The 13,710-nt window shown below is 35.5% G+C and overlaps 3 protein-coding genes across 3 annotated transcripts; 2 read left to right on the forward strand and 1 right to left on the reverse strand.

Annotated features, from left to right (window-relative positions):
• Window positions 1-493: 493 nt before the first annotated feature.
• Window positions 494-1,937, forward strand: LOC135117907 (farnesyl pyrophosphate synthase-like). Its single transcript, XM_064038343.1, has 2 exons — window positions 494-740; window positions 1,568-1,937. The coding sequence occupies exons 1-2, from the start codon at window positions 501-503 to the stop codon at window positions 1,901-1,903; spliced, it is 576 nt and encodes a 191-aa protein (XP_063894413.1). The 5' UTR covers window positions 494-500; the 3' UTR covers window positions 1,904-1,937.
• A 1,871-nt stretch (window positions 1,938-3,808) lies between these two features.
• On the reverse strand, window positions 3,809-5,650 carry LOC110370642 (farnesyl pyrophosphate synthase). Its single transcript, XM_064038264.1, has 4 exons — window positions 5,491-5,650; window positions 5,033-5,236; window positions 4,388-4,630; window positions 3,809-4,241 (listed from the first exon to the last, which is right to left on the reverse strand). The coding sequence occupies exons 1-4, from the start codon at window positions 5,638-5,640 to the stop codon at window positions 3,906-3,908; spliced, it is 933 nt and encodes a 310-aa protein (XP_063894334.1). The 5' UTR covers window positions 5,641-5,650; the 3' UTR covers window positions 3,809-3,905.
• Window positions 5,651-8,228: 2,578 nt separating this feature from the next.
• LOC135116605 (uncharacterized) lies at window positions 8,229-13,336 on the forward strand. Its single transcript, XM_064038342.1, has 5 exons — window positions 8,229-8,511; window positions 8,778-8,918; window positions 9,303-9,506; window positions 11,355-11,597; window positions 12,903-13,336. Exons 1-5 carry the CDS (start codon window positions 8,305-8,307, stop codon window positions 13,236-13,238), a joined length of 1,131 nt encoding a protein of 376 aa, XP_063894412.1. The 5' UTR covers window positions 8,229-8,304; the 3' UTR covers window positions 13,239-13,336.
• The last annotated feature ends 374 nt before the right edge of the window (window positions 13,337-13,710 follow it).

The raw sequence follows: 13,710 nt of genomic DNA on the forward strand, positions 1-13,710 counted from the left end.
CGGCACGAAATAGTTGGTAACATATTATTTTTGCCACCCAACTAACATTATTAGTCGCCCAGTCATTATAAATAGCTCCTCACCTAATATTTCAATTGACTGGTATAGTTTATTTGCTACCCAAACGCAGCTGCTAGTTTTTAGTTTTTATAACACCCTTAATTTTGAACCTTACATATAATTATAGTCGCGAAAATATTTAATCGCTGGCAAGTTATTTTATTTGTTGCCAACATTTGTCGACTTTTAAGTTATTAGTCACCAGAAATATAATAAGCCAATATCTTATAGTATTCCTTTGGTAATTGTAATTCGTTTAGAGCAGATTTTTCATATAACTTCTATGTGCAGAATATGTTTGATGTTTCGACAGTTTTTGTATGGTAAATGTGTCAAACCGACATAGGTATTCCTCGGATAGAACTTGACTGATGATTGAGACATCGGCCCTTAGTGGAAAGATATCATTTTTTGACTGCTTTTGTTTTATTTTTCAGTCAATGTACAGAACAACATTGGGCGAACATCTAGATTGCTCGACAGCCTACAGCAAAGAAAAGAATAACATCGATATGTTACATATGGACCACGTTAATGCTATCGCTTTAAACAAAATATCTTATTATTCCTTTAAATTGCCGATATTTGTTGCACTACTTTTAGTGAGGAATGGAAAGGAGAAAGCTTCTGAAGAGCTAATTAATATATGTATGAATTTTGGCAGACTGGTGCAATATCAGGTAGGAACCTTTGATACATATACTAGCTTCCGCCAGCGGCTTCGCCCGCGTAGAGTTCAGTTATAGCGCGTTTCCCAGAGAATTCTTCAAAAGTCCGGGATAAAAACTATCCTATGTTCTTTCTCATGGTCAACTCTATCTCTGTACCAAATTTTATTAAAATCAGTTCAGTGGTTTAGACGTGAAAGCGTAACAGACAGACAGACAGAGTTTCTTTTTTGGCATAATATTAGTAGGAAACGCGCAAATCTGAGGAGCAACTGCATCGATTTGAAAAATATTTCAGTTTTAGCTCATTCAAAGTTGATCAAACCGCTGGCAGAAACTTGTAGGTACCCAAAAATAAAAACTTTTGAGTTTGCACTTAAGATAAACAATCTTGATCTTTTATCTTTTGATCGAAGCATTTTTCGAAAACACTGTTTATAAAAAAAGCAATTAGGTACTTTATTGAACCATAAGTTTTAGTTTATTTGTGTGAAAAGCTTTATCAAGATTTGCCTTTAGCTGAGTGCCTATTCAAATCAAATTCAAAATCACAAACCTGTATCTACTTATATGATATTTTGTATTCGATAAACGGTAAAAATAAATAATTAGTTGGCTTAATTGCGGAGGCCATATTTTGCTCGTATTTTTTCAAATTATATCCACAATTAACCCGCCTCAAGGTGTAGGTAATTAAATTGAATCAATTATCTTTGATTTTTTTTCGTTTTGGGCTGTTTTGTTGATATACAAATATTTTGAAAAAGATAATTACTATAAAGTAACATAAAAAAATACACGCGTTACAAGACTTAATTATTGTTATTATTTTCCAACAGGATGATTACATGGACGCCTACGGCAACGAAGTCGTCACCGGCAAAACTGGCAGAGACATTCAAGAAGGCAAATGTTCCTGGGTAACAGTAACAGCGCTGCAGCACTGCAACGACGCACAACGTTCTATCTTCAAACAATACTACGGCAGCAACGACCCAGAGCACGTGAAGCGCATCAAGCGGCTTTATGATGAAGTGCACCTGCCTCAGCTGTATGAAGCGTGTGAACGAACCGCTCATGATGATATAGTGCGACAAATACAAGCTATTGAACATGAAGGAGTGAGGAATTTTCTCTTTGAAGTTTTGAATGTTACATATAAACGAGTCTATTAATACTATACAGTTTTTATGAAGGTACCTATAGGTATTATATATCGTGTACTTCTCTGCTTTATTTTCAACTAACTTCCAAAAATGTTAGAAGTTCTCAAATCGGCTGTGCTTATATATTTGTGACCCGATTTCTCGAAGACGCCTGGATAGATATGGAAAAATATTTTTTCTCCCAACTGTACAGTGATCCCATTGACAATAGGCCCTGCTGCTTGTAGATTGATAGATGAATTGAAATTTAGACCAAATAAAATAGAACCATGGACAAGGTATTTTTTGGTATCTAAGAATGTATGGGTCAAAAATGATGAATTTTGTTTTCAACAATTTTGCATAGTCCTTGAAAGTATGCAGAAAAGTTTAGAGCTTCCGTTTGTTAATAAATTAATTTGGGTCGGAAACCCTGCCTATGCTGTTGAATTTCATCCTAGATATTACATAGATAAAGCCTTATCAAAAGCCCTTTGAATACCAGCTCCATTAAGAACGGTTACGATAAGGTAATCTATTTACGTGTCAAATGGGCGAAATCTGTTCTAATCACATTAGTCTATGTCAGACTGTTGATAGCTTTCGGTGGACCTACCGACTGAAAGCCATGAGGTGAAAAAATAGTTAGAATAGTACAAGAATATAATATAAGTGATCATGGAGTTTAATAGAAGTGATGAGATTCTAATCGGGTTAGAGGGATCACCGTTACTCTGGTACGCAGTTTCAGTCGGTGTTGTGCTAACCATGTCCATACTAACTCTCATTTACGGACTCATTTCGTGGAAAATCATCAGAAAATTTCGGAACTTCAAAAACTTTATGTGCCTAAATGCAGTATTAGTGAACATTATCCGTTTAACACTTACTTTCGTGTGCATGTTAATGCTTTACGTTAATACGGACTTTTATTCACGTAACGTTATTTTCGTACGTATTTATTTTAGCTTTTCCTTTATTTAACAATGGCATACAACCACTGGTTGCTGGTAATGAATTACATATTTTACGTCAATGTCGTGAAAGTTTTCCAAAATGATATTAAAAGAAAGTATCTTAAAAGCTGGTTGTTTGGCTGGGTGCTACCTTTTGTAATATTTTTAATTTTAACAACGTTATTTATGACAGAAAGACGAGAAGGTGGCTGGCTTTTAGCTGCTTGCAACATTTTGCCTTTCTCTGTGAACTTGTTAATTTTCGTTAAAGTATTGTGGAACTTGGTTCTTGTTGATAGAAGCGTTGGTGTGATGACTAAGAAAGAAAGACGGATGGAGACTTGCCGTCGTCTAACTATGGTTGTGGTAACCTTTGCACTGACGAGCGCAGTCATGTTAAGTTCTATGATTTGGGTCATGTTTAAATTTGTAACGTTTTGGCGTGCTATATCGCTGGGTTTGCAAATAGTTACGCTGGCGTTTTATATGCCCTTCGTAAAGTCCAATCGAGAACTGTGGCGAGAATATTTAGCGATTCGATCTAGAAGGACTATCTAGTCATTACTGAATGTCACCTTGTCTTCTAACTACCATCTAATCTACTCTGTACTTAATGCTACCTCCTTTGCAAGTCTAACTAATGAATAATATATTATTTCAATAGTTAGGTATTTCCGTGTAGGTCCTACAAGTTACTTATGTTTCAGATAAAAATAATTTTGTTCATCGCAGACTTTTGTATAGTTTACCTCACTAAATTATTATTGTAAATAAGTTAACATTAGTGTAGAATACGCAACAATATCTTTTTATTGTAAGTATGTTTATAATAAGTAAGTGTTCTTGTGACCATTATTTTTAATAATATAATTTATAATCTAAGTTGTGTTTAATTTCTGTCTATTTATAAGCGATTTATGACACCGGATGAATGGCCAAAAGATGAGCTGAGATGTCACAAAGTATCCAGGCGTCAGGCTATAGGCCAAGGCATAAAACGCCACTCTGAGCGTGGCCAGAACCTTCATTTTGAGTGAACTGACTTTGCCTTGTAATAATGGCAATAAAAAACTAAATCAATAAATTCGTTTATAAGCAACACTCAAAACTTCTAAGAGGAAATGCCTCGCTCCTTTATGTTCAATAGCTTGTATTTGTCGCACTATATCATCATGAGCGGTTCGTTCACACGCTTCATACAGCTGAGGCAGGTGCACTTCATCATAAAGCCGCTTGATGCGCTTCACGTGCTCTGGATCGTTGCTGCCGTAGTATTGTTTGAAGATGGAACGTTGTGCGTCGTTGCAGTGCTGCAGTGCTGTTGCTGCTACCCAGGAACATTTGCCCTCTTGAATGTCTCTGCCAGTTTTGCCAGTGACGACTTCATTGCCGTAGGCGTCCATGTAATCGTCCTGAAGGAAAATAATATCAATAATTTTAGCATTCGTAAACTGTCACTTTTAATAGTAACGCTTAATTTGATGTTCGAACGACCTGTTTGCGACCTACTTTTGCGAATGTTTTAGTTTAATTGTCTTTCAAAAGCAAAACATTTTACCTGACACTGCATAAATCTACCAATATTTATACAAATATCATGCAGTTCTTTAGAAGCCATCTCTTTTCCATTCTTCACCAAGAGTAGGGTAACAAATATCGGCAATTTGATTGAATAGTATGCCGATTTGTTTATAGCGATAGCAGTAACGTGGTCCATATGTAACATATCGATGTTATTCTTTTCTTTGCTGTAGGCCGTCGAGCAATCGAGATGTTCGCCCAGTGTTGATCTATACATTGCCTGCAAAAAACATTGTAGGTACATAAATTAATAATGCCCACTTTCCATCAAATTAGCGATAGTCCTAAGAAATGGCCTGATAAAGATAAAGATAAAGATATATTTATTTTGCAAATATGGGTACAAAGTAAATGGTGTTATAAAATAAACAGGTTCTGCCATATTTTGCCATTCGGCGTGCAAACATTTACAAGTTGTTGTTATTACAATCTAAATTAAACACACTAAATTATACATCAAAACTGAGCAATTAAATTATACAAATAAGTAGCATTGAAGAAAACTAGATGAAACTCTAAACATAATATAAATAAATTAAAATAATGCTTAACAGTATACAATTAAGACTGAGACCTTCCTATCCTTATGTTAAATGATCTGTTCTCTTTTTTTACTACTTACGTCATTAAAATATCTTAACAGGTCCGTAAAAAATGGCGTCTTCCCGAAAACCATGTCCAGTATTTCCAAAATGCACTGTTGTATAAGTACGGCGTCCTTTACGGCAGAAATCCCGACATTTGGTCGCAGATGCCAGCATGGCTTGCCACGCCGAACTGTTGCGCCGTCAATGACATCATCCGCTATCAGATATGATGTCTGCAACTGGCAGAGAAAATAAAAAATGTGCCTTATTTTCTTCTTCTATAAGGACTCCTGAACACAGTCCAGTCCCATTGATTCCGGAAGGGACTGGTTGTAAGCTGCCAGCTAGCGGTGCCTACTTGAAACCTTTGTTAGATCGTCTAATCATCTCGTTAGTGGCCATTCTTCGCTGCATTTGCCAATCCGTGGTCATATCGGTATTTCTACGATGTTTTAATACCCTCTAATTACTTATTGTATAAAATGTTACTTACCATTTCAACACACCACCCCAGAATACGAGCTGAATGCTGCATTTCTTTTGAGTAGTTATATGGCTCCTCAAACATTCGGTAGCCAGCTGAAACCAGGAGTCCTCTGCCTAGTTTTCCTCCACATAATGTGTTTTCTAATAACTGGAACATAAGTAAATGAATATATTAAGTACTCTACCACTCAATTAAAACAATAATACGTCGAGAGACAAACTATGCTGGCATGTCTTAGTCATTATCTTTTAGACAGCTTGTAGAAGCTTGATATACTTAGTGTGTGGTTCACTTCTTCAAATAAAGTTACTAGAGAAATACAAAGAAATTACTAACCTGCTTTATCCACTTTCTGACATCAGGCAAATCAGCTAACTTGGGCCCCTTCAAAACAGTGTCTATGACTTCTGGCAATACAGCCTGGAAGGCTTTCTTCTCCGCGTTCAAATTTAAGCTACGGACACTGATGGCCGCCGCACTTTTTTGCAATCTTCTCGACTGGCTGCAGTACAACGTACTACGCCGGAGCAACGATGCCATTGCAGTAACTAATAGAGCACAGTCACATTGACAATGACCGCATTACTAAAGATTTGAATTACTTATATAAGTATACTTAGATACAAAAAATTCAATCCTTTAGACAAAGATAGGAGCACGCAATATAAATAAGTTAAGCATTTAATTGTAATGTCTACTCTCTACCATGTTCGTGTACTAGCTAAGAGTTCGGTTCCGATTGTGTAGATAGGTACGTCTACGCAGCAACTATGTTTAAACTTTGGAACAACGGATTGCGCCTGAGTAATGGTCGAGCCGCCAAGACGATCAAAGGTAATGTGTATGTATCTGTTTAACATATACACAGACAATAATGCCTCACCCATTTGGTCTACTAGAAGTAGATGTCATTGCCCGTATTTGTGGTAGGGTCCGTTCAAAATCATCCATGGGACAGCATTTTACAACATTGTGGTAGGTATTCAACATGGAACACTATCACCCCATAGCCATAAATAAAACCTCAAATAATTTGTCCAGCTTACAAAAGATACCTACTAATGACTCTGCTATTAATGAAGAATCCAAAAATACAAAAAATCATGCTGTACCTAGGTAGTTGACCCCTCAAAAATGTATTCCTAACTCAGTCATCGCTAGGGTTGCCAACCGTAGTATAATATTGTATAGTATTGTATTATATTTCGGGTCAGCGTACTATATGCCTACTATTAAAAAAATATATAGTACGGTAATAAAATACTGTATTTTCAACACCGAAATCTAACAAACACATACTTCATTGAAAAATTATGAACGCGACCTTACAGTAATTTTTAACTGTTACGATTAATATGTCCGCGAATCTCATCAAAGTGGTGACTTTCATCACATCCAACGTGCACGGACACAGAAAACAATTTTACTTAAAACTGAATAATTTTCAAAAATAAAATGATTTAGCAGAAAGGGTTATCAATCAGTTATTAAACTGACATTATCAATTTCTTGAAAACTAAATCGAAAACGCCGACGAATTTTCTACCGGGAAATAGTCCAGAACAAGGTTTAACCACTTTCTTAGCAATTCTTCAAAATTCAAATTTTAAACGCATTTAAAGCATGCTTAGCCAACCCTATTGGTGCTTGTAACATATTTCAGTCATCAAAACCTCTTGGAATACACGTAAAATCCCTAAAAATAATATTGGCTACCTGGTCGTGTCTGTGTTTACAATCTGTTTAAGCTATTGATTAACATGCCCCTGTAATGTGCAGTATAGTCGCTGAATTCCGAATTCCATTTTTATGTCTTAGGTGAATTTCTCGGTGAGGTTAGCCAAATGATGTAGTTCGCTTTCGGTGTTTGCGTAAAGCTTTATGTCGTCCATATATCAAATCAAGTGGCTCAGGACATTGTTTTGTAGTGATAAAGTCTGTCCGTCGGCAGTACTTTCACCTAAAGATGTGCCTGTTGCCTGTTACAGCCTTTTTATCGCTGGGCATAGGCCTCTTCTCACACGGAGAAGGATTGAGCGTTCAAAGTCATTTATTAAAATAGGCTAATACGATTAGCACTTTTTAACGTCAAAATTTTACAAGAATGACAGCACCCCCAAAACGCCCCCCTTTCACCACTTCCTAGTGTTAATCGATGTGCCTACTGAAGTTGAATTTAATATATTTGATAACGGGTTTAAAGCAAGACAGAACCATAATGGGCTTAGTGCATCACCTTAAAAGACACCCCTTTGAATTGTAATTGGGTTAGTGTGGAGTGTTTCGGTTTAAATTATTGTGAGCTTGACTACAGTAGTCCATGTTGTCATCGTTGTTTTTAGGAATCTGATTAAAGTGGATGTACTTTATATATTTCTATTTATATAAGCCAAGAGTGAGGAACCGAGTCGTATGCTTTTTTATAATCGATGTACATACTGTACATTCTAAAGATGTTGGATTTCTTTTATTGTATCTATTCAAGAACTGCATAATCTATAATAAGTTGCTCCTTACAGCCTTATTATTTTTGCAAAAGGTTATAAATATTTGTTTTTGTCTATTTCCATAAAAAACTATATTTTTTTCATTATAGTGTATTTTTTATGCCTTTTTGGCAACCCTAGTCATCGCACAAAAATAATTGACGCCTTGCAATTGCGAAGTTTTTGCAATCTCCTAACAAATAGTTTGTCACCCCCAACTATGGCACCATTTAAGACATCATTTTATTTTTCATACCTAAACATGTAGGCTGTAAATAGACAATTCTAAGGAGTATTTTTCATTTACCATCCTACCTCCAACGAGTCAGCCAAAATGGCGTTATTGCTCCATAAAACATTATTTTTCAACCAAATAAGGACATTACATAAGACACCGGTTAAATTAAGTACACCAATAACTTACAAATCGGATGCAAATTATAAGAAATTTGATGAAGTCCGACCCGAAGTGATGAAATCCTTAATGTCTAGTCCTAAGTTCACGAAACAGTTGCCTGAAGTTGGTCCCAGGATTAAAGAGGTGAGTAATCATAATTCAGGTGTATTAAAGCTCTAGACAGACGGACTGCATTTCGACTGCAATCCGACTAGTGATTCGGTGTGGCTCCCAATTCCTGTCAAGTTTTTGTCCAATAAATTATTTAGCTGCCTAGTAAAATACGTTTAGGCATCTTTTTTGTTGTCAAAATTTTAAATACTCCTTGCTGGCTTTTCGAGAAGACAGTATACTCATCGCCTTCTTCTTTTGAAATATCTCAAATCGATTTTTTTTCTTTATCAACATAGATGTTAGATTACACAATGCACGGAGGAAAACGTAGCGTCGGATTATCTGTTCCCTTCGGCTATCAGATAATGGAAAATCCAAAGTACTTCGTAGAGGAAAAACTGCACACAGCACGATTTCTAGGATGGTGCTTAGAAATTGTAAGTACGAACATTCCCACAAACTAGTTTTAAATTAATGATAATTAATTGAAGAATTTGTTTTTATATATAGCCCATGTCAAAGATTTCTACACCAACAAATTTCTCTACTATCCTCATTGATACGAATCCTGAAAATGGCAATATAAAAATGATTACTGACTTTGAGGAAGAAATGACCGTCCCAATTAACTCATACGACTCTTATTGCAGATGCGTCTTACTTAATTTCTGTGTAACAAAAAGAGATTTATCAGTACCTAACCTAAATAGGAGTAGACCAGATAGAACTGGCCATGACGATACTGCAACCTCATAAATGTAAAAAATGTTTCTAGCCATCATGACGACATTCCAAACTCAAAACAAAACTTTTTAAAATAGTTACAGGCAAACCTACTGACTATAGACGATATATTGGACGCAAACACGACTCGCCGTGGCCTGACTTGCTGGTACCTACGACCAGAAGTCGGTACTTCGGCGACTAACGACAGCATGCTCATATATCTATGTTTGATGGAAGTCTTGCAAATTAACTTCGAGAAAGAACCTTATTATAAGGACTTGATTAAGATTATTCACGATGTAAGTACCTTTGTATTAGATTATGCTAAGTACTTGGAAAAGGAGCCTTCAAAATAAATAATAGTTTAAAAAAAAAAACTAAAAAACACGCTTTTTATAGAAAAACGAACTAAAAAATAGGAAATAAATTTTAATGAATTTAAATTAAGAAAACAGTGTTAAAAATTTCAATGAATATAAATTAATAATAGTGTGAATACAAAAAAAATATTTAAAAAGAAGCGTGGGGTGCATGGTGTCAATAGTTATAAATATTTTATTGACAGATATGAGTACAGTGATTTTCATTTCGATAATTTCGATAATATCTTAAAAAGCACTCCACGCTTTTTTTTAATTTTTTTTTTGTATTCACACTATTATTAATTTATATTTATTGAAATTTTTAACACTGTTTTCTTAAATTAAATTCATTAAAATTTATTTCCTATTTTTTAGTTCGTTTTTCTATAAAAAGCGTGTTTTTTAGTTTTTTTTTTAAACTATTATTTATTTTCTACTTTTTAGTTTGTTTTCAAACTATTATTTGTTTTGTAGAATTAAAATTCTCTTTAGTATACAAAAAATTGTCAATATTAGAGAAAACGGCTAAAGATAATTATTGGAAATAAAAATTAACATCGAGTCCTGCCTTATCGACTGAGAGAAAAATTCTAGAAAATTTTAATGAATTTTCTTACCTTATCGACTATAGATGAAAATTATATAAATTAATAAAGATCATATTTTGCAAATTGAAAAGCCTAGAAATCGGTGTCTAATGGATGTTACTAAGTTAATTTTGCCACCGACTTCTAGGCCGATGCACCTAAAATTAGTTTTTTTTGCTTTTAGTGTTTTGGGAACTCGGTTTAATTTTTTGTAAAAAGGTTATTTATTTAAAGCTTTTCAGTGATACGAATAGTTGTCACTATCCATACAAGTGGGAAGTTCTCATCAATACAAAGAATATAAGTCCAAACGAGGTATTTTACATATTCAGTTGTCGAGTTCCCTTGACTTTCTCTGGTCTCCATCATCAGGTCAGCTCCAAACCTTCACTGTTGCATAGGTCTTGTCAATACGAATAATTTAAGCCCAAACACGAGGTAGTTTACATATTCAGTTGTCGAGTTCCCTCCATTTTCTCTGGTCTCCATCATCAGGTCAGCTCCAAACCTTCACTGTTGCAAAGGTCTTGTCAATACAAATAATTTAAGCCCAAACACGAGGTAGTTTACATATTCAGTTGTCGAGTTCCCTCGACCCTCTCTGGTCTCCATCATCAGGTCAGCTCCAAATCTTCACAGTTGAATAGTGCTTTTAGGCGTACACCTAAGTGTCAAGTTTTTACCCTATGTATGCCTACAAGTTTTGAAGGTTGCCCTCGATTTCTCAGGGTTTCCATCATCAGATCCTGACCTGATGAATATGGGACCAATTGGCAGCTATTCCAAGTCGAACAAAAAAAGAATCACGTAAATCGGTCTATAAACCTCGAAGTAATCGATGTGTATGTGTAACCTCCTCCTTTTTGGGAAGTCGGTTAAAATGGAATAATTTTATCAAATTAGTGTATTGTCATCGGTCCTCAATAAATCTACAAAGTTTGAACGAAATCTGGCCGTTTAAAGTGGGTCAAAATCGCGCCCAAAGAAGTCGACAAACAAACATACAAACATACAAACATACAAACATACAAACCTACAAACATACAAACATACAGGTGAAGCTAATAAAAAGCGTGTAAAAAATCATTCCCGAAACCGTAAGACTATGATAACTTAGATAGTCCTTTATGTATTATATGTATAAGAATCCCCTAAAGATATTATTTGAGACAAACTAACATAAAAAAAACCTTTACAGACAGCCATGTACACAGGAATAGGACAATATTTAGAGTACTCATCAAGTTACAGTAAGGAAAAAAATAATTTGGAAGTATTCAAAATGGACCGATTCAATACCATCGTTATACAAAAAGGTGCCTATTTCTTCTTCACAATGCCCTTTCTCGTATCTCTGCTTTTAGTGAAGAACGGAAAAGAAAGAGATCTTACAGAGCACATCAACATCTGCTTTGAAGTTGGTAAACTTCTTCAATATCAGGTATGAAATCCAGATTATTTTAAGTAATCTTTCGCCAGCATATAAAGCAATAAAGGGTCCCACATGAATTTCTGCGATGCAATTTTGTCCGACAACCCGTAACCATACTTTCAAGTGTATCGTTTTTGCGGGCATGGGGCATGTTGATCATCATCTCCCGGCCTTTTCCCAACTATGTTGGGGTCGGCTTCCAGTCTAACCGGATACAGCTGAATATCAATGTTTTACAAGGAGCGACTGCCCTATCTGACCTCCTCAACTCAGTTACACGGGCAACTCCTTGGTACCCTTGGTAAGACTGGTTGTCAGACTTACTGGCTTTTAACTACCCCTATCGACTGCCGAAGATGTTCACTGACAGCCTGGACCCACAATTTAACGTGCCATCCGAAACACAGTCATTGATATCCAAGATATACTTAAAAAGTACATAGGTACAAACTTAGAAACGTTGCATTGGTACTTGCCTGACCAGGAATCGAACCTAAAAAAAAGTTCAATATGGCTGACTACACTTGAAAGTATAGTTACCGTACCAAACGGGCTGCCGCACAAAATCACATTGCATCGTAGTTTTGTGCGGGCGCCCTAAATTTAAATAAATAAGCAATAATCAAGCAACAATCTGCCAAATATGTTTAATTGATTTACACTGTATCTCGACACAATAAGGCCAGTAATACATGAAGCACCATTATGTAAATAGAGGGTCTGTCTGTAGTATCTCAACTGCCTGAATTTTCAGAAATATGCCTGTCTGAAGCAAAACGCTGTAGGTAATAAGTAAAAGCCGACAAATAATAATGAAGAAGGATATTTTTTTTATAGTTCTTTCTTTTCTAATATCGTAAGATCGAACGTAAAAATCTTCACATAATTCAATTTTGTAATTTTCCTGTTTAATTCATATAATTTTTCTTTTTTTACTCTACTGGGCATTGACGAGAGAAAATTTAAGTTCTACGTTCGCTTTTTGTGCCAAATTAGATATTAAACTGGCAGATTTTTTCTGTAATGTCTCCATCCACAAAGGCCTGTCATATGGTAACCCTAGTCAGGGGCGACAGCTTCAAGCTGTCGACCACACAGTGAAGTGCAGAGTTCTATGGACGCACATACACGAACCGCTCGAGAAGTAGCAACTGATTCGGTCCCCTGACAGCTTCAAGCGGTCCGTGTATTGCCGGCCTAAGGTCCAATGTTGTTTGGTAAAATTTTACAAATTAGAGTAACTTGAAGTGCCTAGGTAAATAAATCCCTTGTGTATGTTTCCCTATATCGTAAAATCATAGTTTTTTTTTTAAGAACGACTACAAAGACGTCTACTGGGACACAGCTACCTATGGAAAAGACGGCACTGATATTCAAGAAGGTAAACTCTCCTGGATGGCCATAACAGCGCTGGAGCGCTGCAACGAAGCTCAACGTTCCATTATCAAAGAATACTATGGCAGCAGAGACCCTGAACATGTAAAGCAAATCAAGCAGCTTTATGATGAATTGCAAATGGATAAAGTGTACGCTGAGTTCGAACATTCTTTTTATGAAAATATGAAACGTCGAATTTATACTTTGCCTACGGAAGGAGAGATACAATACTTTTTGCAAATATTAGAGGTGTGCCGCCAGAGAGCTTATTAAGTTATCGATATAATAATAGTGAATAATACAATCGGTGAATTGATGCATTTGTCAAATTAAATTGCTTTGTTTACGCAGTTCATTTGTGTATACCACCATAAGGCATCCAATAAATATGGTTAAGATTAATTTAACTGTAGAATCATTAATAACCAAACATTTATTTTAGCTTAGATATAAACGTTAATACGTAATAACGTTTAACAACTATTAGGTTTTTAAACATTTCACATCGTGAATTAAATATCTAGAATTTGAGTTCTATCATAGTAAATAGGTATATTCCAAAAATATAATGTTATACATGGCATTGCTTTACCTAATCGAGTACAAGGAGTAGTATTACTGACCCGTCACAAACAGTAGTAGTGTTGGGTTCTATCATAGTTTATTCCAAAAATATAATATTATACATAACATTGCTTTATTTAATCGTGTATTATAGGTAGGGCTGCCATCCGTCCGGATTTCC

The sequence above is a fragment of the Helicoverpa armigera genome, chromosome 15 (assembly GCF_030705265.1).
Source record: "Helicoverpa armigera isolate CAAS_96S chromosome 15, ASM3070526v1, whole genome shotgun sequence".
NCBI classification, from domain to species: Eukaryota; Metazoa; Arthropoda; class Insecta; order Lepidoptera; family Noctuidae; genus Helicoverpa; species Helicoverpa armigera.

Coding starts and splice junctions, on each gene's coding strand:
- LOC135116605 (XM_064038342.1), top strand. CDS start 8,305: ATGGCGTTATTGCTCCATAAAACATTATTTTTCAACCAAATAAGGACA. Junction 8,512..8,777: donor TTGGTCCCAGGATTAAAGAG/GTGAGTAATCAT, acceptor TTATCAACATAG/ATGTTAGATTACACAATGCA. Junction 11,598..12,902: donor GTAAACTTCTTCAATATCAG/GTATGAAATCCA, acceptor TTTTTTTTTAAG/AACGACTACAAAGACGTCTA.
- LOC110370642 (XM_064038264.1), bottom strand. CDS start 5,640: ATGTTCCAGTTATTAGAAAACACATTATGTGGAGGAAAACTAGGCAGA. Junction 5,237..5,490: donor TGGGGTGGTGTGTTGAAATG/GTAAGTAACATT, acceptor TTTCTCTGCCAG/TTGCAGACATCATATCTGAT. Junction 4,631..5,032: donor TGTTAAGATATTTTAATGAC/GTAAGTAGTAAA, acceptor TGTTTTTTGCAG/GCAATGTATAGATCAACACT.
- LOC135117907 (XM_064038343.1), top strand. CDS start 501: ATGTACAGAACAACATTGGGCGAACATCTAGATTGCTCGACAGCCTAC. Junction 741..1,567: donor GCAGACTGGTGCAATATCAG/GTAGGAACCTTT, acceptor ATTTTCCAACAG/GATGATTACATGGACGCCTA.